The sequence below is a fragment of the Benincasa hispida genome, chromosome 1 (genome assembly GCF_027475165.1).
Source record: "Benincasa hispida cultivar pf3 chromosome 1, pf3_genome.v1.1, whole genome shotgun sequence".
In the NCBI taxonomy this organism is placed as follows: domain Eukaryota; kingdom Viridiplantae; phylum Streptophyta; class Magnoliopsida; order Cucurbitales; family Cucurbitaceae; genus Benincasa; species Benincasa hispida.
In genome coordinates, this window is record NC_143478.1 from 65,085,694 (window position 1) to 65,096,906 (window position 11,213).

At 38.9% G+C, this 11,213-nt stretch overlaps 1 protein-coding gene and 1 pseudogene across 2 annotated transcripts; one reads left to right on the forward strand and one right to left on the reverse strand.

The window, feature by feature from the left end:
• Positions 1 to 775: 775 nt before the first annotated feature.
• Positions 776 to 5,684, reverse strand: VIP5 (plus-3 domain-containing protein). 2 transcript variants are annotated; one of them, XM_039038381.2, is made up of 2 exons: positions 5,177 to 5,684; positions 776 to 3,238 (listed from the first exon to the last, which is right to left on the reverse strand). In XM_039038381.2, exon 2 carries the CDS (start codon positions 3,182 to 3,184, stop codon positions 1,202 to 1,204), a length of 1,983 nt encoding a protein of 660 aa, XP_038894309.1. In that variant the 5' UTR covers positions 3,185 to 3,238; positions 5,177 to 5,684; the 3' UTR covers positions 776 to 1,201. The 2 variants fall into 2 exon arrangements, with proteins under 2 accessions (XP_038894309.1, XP_038894317.1); XM_039038389.2 differs by having other exon boundaries at positions 776 to 3,233; positions 5,177 to 5,619.
• Positions 5,685 to 7,715: 2,031 nt separating this feature from the next.
• On the forward strand, positions 7,716 to 9,456 carry LOC150038636 (uncharacterized; annotated as a pseudogene).
• The last annotated feature ends 1,757 nt before the right edge of the window (positions 9,457 to 11,213 follow it).

Below are 11,213 nucleotides of genomic sequence, written 5' to 3' on the forward strand. Positions count from 1 at the left end.
TTTTTTAAATACGTAAAATGTTGATATAGGATTATTTTCAAATATAAAAAAATAAGTCAAAATATCTATATCATGATGACATAAATAGTGATCTATCACAATATATTACATAGACTATGATATTTTATTATTATTTATAAATATTTTCGACAGTTTATCATTTAAAAATTTTGTGAAAATATAAATAAAAATTTAATACATGATCTTAAGAATAATTTCAACCGTTTTTTATTTTTTAAAAAACATTAAATTAGATAGTAAATAGAATTCTTGTGTTTTTTTATGTTTAAAAAAGAGAAAAATAACGGAAAAATTTTATAAATAAAAAATATTAAAAAACATTCACATTTTATAGCGAAAAGTGTAAATATTTTAAATTTTTTTATATTTAAAAAGACCCCAAAAAACAATGCTAATATGTATAAGTCAAATTTTAGTATATATTGGATATCTATTTAATTTTAGATGATTTCAATTTTAAAAAATCGAAACTTGAATTTGCAGCAAATAACTCGTCAATATACCTCTCTTCAACAAATATTGCATGTATTAGTTAGATGTACCAAACTAATACATATACCTCTCTTCAATGAAATTTGTTTCTTAAAAATTATTACAAAAACCACCTATAATATACTTGAGAAGTACTTGTATTAATACATGAGTTAACGAAAAATACTCAGCATTACTTCTTATCAGAACAAATAGCTTTCTTACACCTGGCATTATTGAATTTTCTTTTTCGTAGAAACGATTTTTCAAACAAAAACAAACAAACAACAAACTAAGTTATCAAAAATTAGATGAAAAATAGCTACAAAATAAGTCAACATTTACAATTATAATTGCTACATACACAAGATCTGAGCTCTAAGGGTAAATTTAAGATAAAACTATTCTTAAAATCGTGTATTAAGATAACCCTAAAGAAGTAGTAGAGCAGTGTTTACCACGACAATGATTGGATATAATCTTCACTTGGAAATCTTTAAACATGTACTGATTTCGTAGACATAAAAGGAAATCCGAACCAACAGGCAAAATTAATCAGGAGTAAACAGTTTCCTCTTCAAGGCTCAATATTTCCCATAATCAGGCAGCATATTGCTAAAGCTAAAATTAAGAAAGCGTTTAGCAGTTACCTTCCCAACTGAATACATTCATATGCCAAATCCTCGAAAGACGAACAGATTATCGAATTTCAAAGAAGCCCTCTTCTTCTCTTGTAGTCGCTAACAGTAAGTGTCAGTGCATGCCGCCTACCATCATTCTCGGGAACTTGACGTCCAACCGTGGCTTCTATCCTTTGTTTCCTTGCTAAGAACCCGGCCTGCGCTCCCAGAGCACCACCAAATTTCTGAAGCATAGCCAATGATATAGGCAGCTCGAAGTTGTGCAGCGAGTTTGATTCCGTCCCTCCATCTACAGGGGCATTAGTATCGACCAACTTTCCAGCACCAGCAGCAGCTTCCAAAGCTGCTGCAGTAGCTGCCATTCCAGCATCTGAAGTACCACCAGATCCCGTTCGAGTACTCTCCAATGCAGGGGTTACATTATCACTGTTGCCAGCTGCTTCAGCAGCCTCATTGGCTTCACCAGCATTGGAAACATAATAATTCCTCGACCTGGTCCATCTCCTTGAGAAGGGATCATAACCAGCCTCCCCAGCTTTCAAATCTTTCATAGGTCTTAGTTCTGATGCATTTTTGAAGTTCTCCACCCTATTCTTCCTGTTCATCTCAGCTAACCTAATGGCCTTCGCATCTTTCATTTGCAACTTCCTGGATGCGTCTAATTGCTGTAGTCTTGCCTTTATCCTCTCCACCTCAGCTTCATCGTTCTTGCTTAGTGCTACGTCCATCTCTCTCCTCAACCGGTCCTTCTCAGCTGCAATATTTAACGGCCTTGCCGAGGCAGATTTTTTATCCTGCAACATCTGCTTCACTGTGGCTGCAGAGTAGACAAAGTTATTGACTTTCTGTATAGCTTCCTTCTTGTCCAATATATCCTGCTTGCTCAGCATCCGACCGCCAGTTTGCTCTACCTCCTTAACCCACTGTTTATATTCATCCTCAAGTGGAGCAGAGTCTGAAACCATAGCCATCTGCCACCTGGCAGCAGAACTTTCATTTCCCCAAATAACATTAAGATATTTGTGTGTGATTTTGTTCTCTAGTTTATACTGACGATCAGGTTCTGTTGCGTCAACATTGCGCACCAAGCAGAGCCTATAGATAGGCCCAGATCTTGATCTCCCAATTCCAACCCTCACAAAGCATCCAACTATCAACTCCTCAAAGAATGGCTCCATCAACCATTTTGCAAGCTTTGATCTACGAATAGTAATTTCCTTTATGTCTTCAAATGTTGGTCCATCTGAACCAGGCATGGATCTTTCATCATCACTGTCAATCATTCCACCATCTCCTGTAGACCCTTCATCTTCACTTTGAAACCTACTTTCACTTTCACTTTGGCTAGAGCTGCTCAAACTAGGAGCAGTGGAAGGCTTCCGTTTTGTTGGTGAGAACCTTCGATTATTTGCATTTCCCCTAGATGCATCTCTCAATTTGCGATGAGCCTCTGGGTCCTGCTGCTTCAACCTTTTTGCCCGCAATTCATTTAAGGCATCATCTTTTGCAGCTGCTCTATCAGCCGATCTGGCCGACGATCTAATACGAGATGATGGGAGAGGTGGAGTATCTTTCCGAGATGGGGCAGTCTTCCCTTTATCCATTTTAGCTCTCAGGCTTTCATATAAATGCTTATCGTTCTTCTTAGATGCTCTGTCTGACAGGATCATCTCCCTTTGAAGTTCAGACATACCAGCAAGCTTGCGCCTGTCATCATCATCTTTGTAAAGATCATCCCCAACATCAGATTCATCACTGCTATCACCCTCACGTTCTGAACCAACATCTTCGTCTTCCCCTTCTTCTTGACTTCCCACATCATCATCCCTTTCAGTAGGATCTAACCTCTTCTTCAGAGGAACCTGAGATCCAGAGGGCTTCCTGCTCGCATAACCGCGATCGTCATCTGAATCATCATCCCTAGAGTCACTTCCAGCATCAGAATATGAACCTTCACGCTGTCTTCGCGATGGTGGATGAGAGTGTCTATTTCTCCCTGCTGCATTAGTTCTTCCAGCAGCTTCAAGAAGTAAATTTTCTAAATCTGCCATGTTTTGCAGCCTCGAACACCAAAATCTGTGACTTCTTTGACTTGCCCTCCTGTCCTGAAAAAATAGTAAAACCATTCATAAAGCCTTGATGTTGATAAGGTTCAAAATCTGTAGTATTTTCTTTAGAACTCAAAAACCATAGTCAGCACCTTGAAAATCAGAAAATGAATCAAGATGTTCGAAGGAAAAGTAAGGCATCCATCCATATCTTCATTCAAATGAAATACATACAATATACATCACCAGAAAAAGGTAAAATAAAGATAATAAAACTGAGAAACTACAATTTACAACTGGAAACTGCACAGCCAGTTAAGATTGGCAGTAGGATTTCGTCCGTAGTTATGAGAAATACTTCCCCTCCTCAAGGTTACTCAAGTCAAAAATCAACAAATAGTCTCTAATCAATAGTCAAACAATTAGGACAGCAGAATGGTTGGGCTGAGTCAGAACATAGGTACTTAAAATTTAGGAGGCTATCTCTCTGCCACAAATTAATCTCAAAATCTCCCAAATTTCTAGCGACCTTACCATATTTGTATATATAACCTCCTACCCAAGGCTAACATAACAAACTCCTCACTCTTACCCGTAGTTTGCACTCTACTGACTACAATAGCTACTCCATAACTTCATATTACTTAAACTAACTCATACGACTACCTTAGATGGCCAACATTACACGTACCCAATGATCCAAGTATCGCCTCATCCTCAGGGATGAACATGATATTATAATTTGTCATAACTCCTAGGCAGCCACCATTGCAACTTCAGTCATCATAATCCAAAAGAGGTAAAAAGACAGCAGCGCGATCCACTACTGGGCCCCAAACCTCTCACTGATATAACCACAGCAGGTAAAATGGTTTCATTGCCTTAGCTTCATTCCCCCTATCCCTTGACGGTTTAAAAATATTCTCATACGAGCATGGCGTTCGCCCAAAAATTGAAACGTCACTAATCCCTGTATCCTGAGCAGATCAATCTTAATTACTCCCTTCATGTCTAATTTTTCCTAGTTGATCATAACAATAGAAAGCCGAAAGCCACATGATAGCAGTGGGCGTCCGAACTTAAGATAAAATTAAAGGGGGGAAAAACGAGTAATAGCAAATATGAGCTTATCTCATAAAACTGGCAGCAAGGGTTATAAAACCTCCAAATTACCCCCAGGCCCCAAAAAATTTCCTGGCCTTAGGTTGAGTCAGGTTGGGGACCCAGTTCAAGTGTTTCTTTTTAATAAGAAATAAATTTCATCGATGCATGAAATTCCAAAAAGAGGCCAACCAAAGGACTTGCAAAAAATTCCTCCAATTGGTCAAAAGAGAATTAAGCCAGTAGGAACTATTATGAAGATGTACATCTGCACCATATCATAGCTAAATAGACAATAAGTTTAAAAAACCCAGTTCAGGTGTTTATAAAATATGTTAAGAGACCTGTAAAATTATCACTTTGAAAGCGAATTTTTGCCTCCTTTAAGATTTATATATTAATGTCTCCTAACACAATCAAAATGGCAGCCATTACAAGTCTCAAAACTTCATCAATGACAATGATGAAAACATCGGCAGAACCCATATTCGCACAAAGTATAGCAAAAAAAAAAAACATAGTACCAAACAAGAAAGTTATCAACACTTTTTAAATTACAGCACAGTACAGCAGATCGAAAGCCATGTTCGTACAAATCAAACGAAACTTAAGGCATGTCGCAAATTAAACCCAGAAATTAAATATAAAAATATTCAATATTGAGAGCTATAAAACTGCCGCGACTGTAATCAGGAGTCGACCCGAGAAAAAAATCCTAAAAGGAAAACAATAACACCTTAAGACAGAAATTGACGGACCGGCATCGAAGGCGATAGCCATGAGCGACCGAAGGAAAGTTCAATCAAACCATAAAGACAGGCAATTAAACCGTAAAATACTGGGAACTGATGACAGAAAAATCCAGAAATCCAAATATTGGAGATGCGGAATTACCTTGAAAGAGCACTTGGCCTTACACCGTTGAAAGCCCTAGAGAGAGAGCTTGATCGGGCGAGGAAGCGATAACGAATGCGGAGCTACAAGTGAAAAATCTGATTCGAAATCCGTATTGTCTCAAACAAAAATACCCGAAAATAGGTCAGATTCTGCAGGATTGTTGATCGAATTTAAGCTCATTCCGATTTTAACCCTATTTCCGAATGGGGAATTGAAGAAAGAAAAAAGAACCCGACAGAAGAAAAGGAAATTGATCCCGGTGACGGAGATAGGGGTGGAGTTCGAGAAGAAAGAGTGTGGACTTTCCAGGGTTCGACTGTGGCGAGGAGGTTGTGCCGGCGTAGGTTTTGAATCGAGCTGTGGAGATGCTGTGTGGCTGCGTCAAATGGGAAAGAGAAGAAGGAAAAGAGCTCGATGGTATGATGGTCAAGTAGAAATTGTAGAACCTACGGCTTTTTAGTGGATCGCACATGGTTAAAAGTTTTCTTTTTATTTATAAATAAACACACAAGCATACTTCAATTGAAGTTCAAGTATGTTACAAACTACGAGATCAATCTATATTAGTATGCTAAAAATTATAAGATCAATACATATTAATATAGAGGGGTTGGTTGGTGATGAATTGAGTTCAGTATTAGTGTAGTTTTCTTATATATAAATAATCTATTTTTATGACGATTATTTTTGTTTGTAAACGGTTGGAGGAGAAATTTCAGACGTCGATTGAGTAAAATTAATTTCGACCAATTTGACATTATAATTTGGGCGTCGACCCAGCCCAAATATGGGCTTAATGTAGGCCTAAAACGCCAAAATAGGCCTAAGTCTAGTTAATGGGGCCTAAAGGCCAGACCCAAGTCCAATTAAATTATGCCCAAAGTTAGGTCCATGGACCAATCAAGGTTAGGCCCTATTCCATGAAGCCCATCAAGGAGCTCTATAAATAGAGAAGCTCCCCTCATTTGCAAGGGTCAACAATTCTACACTCTAGAGAGCTTAGAGGGAATTCTCTACAATCAAAAGACTCCTTGACTCCTGAAACTGGCTACGCTTGAAGACTGAAGTCCTTTGGAGATACAGACATTCTGAGGACCGAAGTCCTTTGAAGATACAAGCATTCTAACCACGCTTGAAGACTGAAGGTCCTTTGAAGATACAAGCATTCTAACCACGCTTGAAGACTGAAGTTCTTTGAAGATACAAGCATTCTTTCAAGACTCGAAGCTCAAGAACATCCACACACCCCACTTCTATACATCAAGTGTACGCGTTCAACCGAGAGAGAATCAGAGGATTAAGTACTAGAGATCAAACCACATCACATCAAATCAACACCAACTCAAGTTCAACTCCACGAAACAAGTTTCTCCGAAAGCCTCGTGCGAACACTAATCCTCCAAGAAGATCAACAAGCCCAAAGGCCGATCATCCAAGAAGATCAACAAGCCCAAGGTCGATCGTCCAAGAAGATCATCAAGCCCAAATGCCGATCATCAAAGAAAATCAACGAGCCCAAAGGCCGATCATTCAAGAATATCAACCAGGTTAAAGACTATAGTTTATTTTAAGAGCATCAAAATATTATGTATATGTAGAGATTGTACTCACTTTCCACAAAATTAATATAAATACATAGTTCAAGTTCCACGAAATAAATTTCAAATCCGTAAAAATTATTCAACAAGCTTTGGAAGAAAAGTCCTTCCCACATCAAGCACTAATATAGTTTTAACGTCTAATTAGATCGGGGAATCATTCGAATTAAGAACATGAGCCCGTTCCCTCTTTAACTTCTATTCTGATGGACTGAATGTCTTTCATAAGGAATCGGAGGAAGACTCGACGATTTTTTTCCAGGAAACCCCCAAAAATCTGCGGTTCCTAACGGAATAGGTAACAAAGCAACTTTGCCGCCCACTGCCACTAAATCACCACCCCCCAAGTCAAACTGGTAATACTCTTATACCACCAATTAAGGATAGGCTATAAAAAGCATCTATGTAACCACGATTATATGACCAATTATATATTATATTTATAATTTTTTCAAAAAAAAATTATTAGTAAAACTTTTAACAAATGAATTACGAAAATTCAAATTTTGTAAAGAATAGTTACAAATAACGAAGAAACTAATAGATTTAGATAGGAAGCAACATAAAATAAACCAAATTTGATACCCGAATACTCGGTTTGATAACCCGCTATGAATCGAATTATTTGGGATTCAGAAGTGAAAGAAATCATTTTAGTTACGAATAGTGGCCAAATTGGTGTATTACCAGATCACACACACGAGCTTGTACACATGCTTCTAGAGCTACTCAATTAGCTACGGCACCAGGTGCATTACCCCAAGGGTGCCCCAAAGTTCCTCCGCCGAATTGTAGTACAGAATTGAGAAGCTTCTGGTTCAGTCGGCCCATAAAACTCACTCGGATAAGCAGAGAAATCTCATGCGAACAAATTGGCACGCTCAGTGGGACATCTCTACCTCTCATCTCTCTCGTCATCTGAGTCAACAAATCTACAAATGGCACTAAAGAAAGCTCAATCCAAAGCTACAGTCACAAACAACACTTACATAAGCTCTGTCATCACGGAGGAAATCTGGGACCAACTGATAAAATCTCCTAAAGGCAGGATCGTCATCAGAGAAAATCCCTTGTTCGACAACCATGCTTCTGCTACTGATCTATCCGAGAAAGAATCACATTTTGATGTAGTGTCTGTCATGATGACTAATGTAACGACTGAGTCGACCATGGCAGAGATGGAGATAAAGATAAATCTCTTAATGAAAGCAGTAGAAGAGTGAGATCATGAAATCGCTACTTTAAGAGATGAAATACAGGCTCGAGAAACTGCTGGGTCGAGTCAATCTCTAGCTACGAAAGCCAGTGACAAAAGAAAGACTGTTTTGCAGGAAGACCAGCTGCAACAATCTACCTCTATCGCCACCCTGTCAATTCAACAGCTGTAGGATATGATTACAAACTCCATAAGGGCTCAATATGGAAGACCATCATAGTCCTTCTTTATGTACTCCAAGCCGTACACCAAGAGAATCGACAACCTGAAAATGTCAGCTGGGTATCAACCTCCAAAGTTTCAGCAGTTCGATGGAAAGGCAATCCAAAACAACATGTTGCATACTTCATTGAAACCTGCGAAAATGCAAGAACTAGAGGAGACCAGCTAGTCAAGCAGTTTGTTTGTACCTTGAAAGGAAATGCTTTTGATTGGTATATTGATTTGGAGCCAGAAATGATTGACAATTGGGAACAGCTAGAAAGGGAGTTCCTGAATCGCTTCTACAGTACAAGGCGCACTGTTAGCATGATGAAGCTAACGAACACCAAACAGGGGAAGGGAGAGACAGTCATCGATTATATCAACCGATGGAGAGCTTTGAGTCAGATTGCAAAGATAGATTCACTGAAATATTTGCATTGGAAATGTGTACTCAAGGCATGCACTAGGAGCTTCTTTACATCCTACAAGGGATAAAACCTCGTACATTTGAGAAGTTGGCAACACGCGCTCATGATATGAAGCTAAGCAACGCCAACAGGGGAACTAAAGATTTCCTAGTCCCTGAAGGGAGAAAATACAAGAATGAAGCCAAAGGCACTGAAAAGATTGTGGATAGTACCACAAAAGAATCTATGGTCGTTCATGTGACACCGTTGAAATTTTTCTCCAAGGGAAAATAAACAAAATTCGAAAGAAGGCACAATGAGGGCGAGAAGCATCATGCAACTCTTAAAGAAAGACAAAAGAAGGTTTATCCATTCCCTGACTCTGATGTGGCAGATATATTGGAGCAACTACTAGAGAAGCAACTTATTTAGCTGTTGGAATGCAAGCGGCCGGAACAAGCAGGAAAAGTAGATGATCCTAACTACTGCAAGTATCACTAGGTCGTTAGTCACCCAGTTGAAAGGTGCTTTGTGTTGAAGGAACAAATTCTAGAGTTGGCTCATGAAAAGAAGATTGAGCTAGATGTGGATGAAGTAGCTCAGACAAATCACGCTACAGCAACGGCGACTTCAAGTGTTTCAACACTGTATGTGTCCCATGCTCAAAGACAAAGCCTGATCCAGTTTGGAGCCTTCGAGCCTATAATTGTTTGGTTCCAGCAAGAGATTCAAATAGAAAATTCCAAAAAGAAAGATGAACTCGTTGAAGATGATAAGGAAGGGTGGATAGTTGTGACTCGTCGAAAAAGAAGACAACCAAACTCCACCCAAAAAGAGTCGCATTCCTATTGAAGCTATAAAAGAAGGAACAAGACTCATAAAAAAAAAAAAAAGGCAAAAAGATGACATGGAAGCCTAAGCCTGCTAAGAAAGAAGACAAGGACTTCCCTCAATTCTGACGGCCAACAACTTTGGTAGAATTTCTCCCAAGAAGATTTCTCAATAATCATCCAGAGAAAGTATCAAAAGTTATTGCATGTCACACTGTCGGCATAGTGGAAGTCGACAACAATCATATAACTATCGAAGAAGTCAATGACTCATAAGAAATGAAGCAAAGAACTTCTGTTTTCGATCGTATTAAGCCTTCAAGTGTTTAATCTTCGGTCTTTCAAAGATTGAGTATAGCCACGGTAAGAGAAGAAGACCAATGTCCACCAACTACTTCTACTCGAATTTAGCCTTCAAAAGGCTAAGTATATCCACATCAAAGAGAGATCAACCTTCAGCATATGCTTTTGATCGTCTCAAGACAACAAGCGATCAACATAAATGAAGGATGAAAATCTTGAAGGCAACGTCATTCCATAAAGAAAACAACGATGAAAAGATTCATAGTCGTGTCCCTTCACGTATGAAGAGAAAATTTTCTGTTGACATAAGTACAGAAGGTTCCTTGATAGTGAAGCCAAAACTCATCATATCGACGAATCCAAAAAATAAAGAGGATGATTAAAACCATGATGAAATAAGAGCTTGTGAAGTTTAAATGAAAAAACTTCTCATCGCAAGAGCCTAAACTGCATGATGCTCCTGGCCCGCATGAGCTTAAAATGTGAACGGCCCAAAAAAAAATCTTTGTACGAACTACGTTACGACTTGATCCCTGTCAATATAAAGAGTATGTAGGCAACTTAGAGAAATTTAAGTTCAATCGTGCATTAAAAAAAACATTCATTTTGAACTACATTATGACTTGATCCCTATCAGTATGAAGGATAGGGAGGTAGCTTGAAAGAAACTTCAAGTTCAGTCCAGTTAAAAAAAACTGGAACTATGTCATGATTTGATCACTTTCTTTAAGGATATGAGGGTAACTTAAAGAAATTTAAGTGTAGTTCATCAGAAAGTGTACCACAACCACCTAAGTATAATACTACAAGATTTATGTTGATCATCCTCGTAAAAGAATGACACTTCAGATTGAAGATGTTCATCCCTATTGGGGGCAACACAACGGATTGAAAAAGTTCATCCCTCGTAAAGAGCTAGCACAGTAAATAAAAGGCACACACTTGGAATGCACTTCGCTTCCTTTTTGAAATCAAACTTGGATCTACTTCTATCTTCAAGTTGAAGGTCGGTGTGCATGGCTCCGCTCCATCTTCAAGTTCAAGGTCGATCTACATGGCTCCGCTCCATCTTCAAGTTCAAGATCGGTGTGCATGGCTTTGCTTCCATCTTCAAGTTTAAGATTGGGTGCATGGCTCCACTTCTATCTTCAAGTTCAAAGTCGGTGTGCATGGCTCCTCTCCATCTTCAAGTTCAAGGCCAGTGTGCATGGCTCCGCTCCATCTTCAAGTTCAAGGTCGGGTGCATGGCTCTACTTCCATCTTCAAGTTTAATATTGGTGTGCATGGCTCCACTTCCATCTTCAAGTTCAATGTCAGTGTGCATGGCTCCACTCCATCTTCAAGTTCAAGGTTGGTGTGTATGGCTCCGCTCCATCTTTAAGTTCAAGGTCGGTGTGCATGACTCCGCTCCATCTTCAAGTTTATGGTCGGTATGCATGGCTCGCTTCGTCTCCAAAGTCTGGCGTGGCTCGCTTC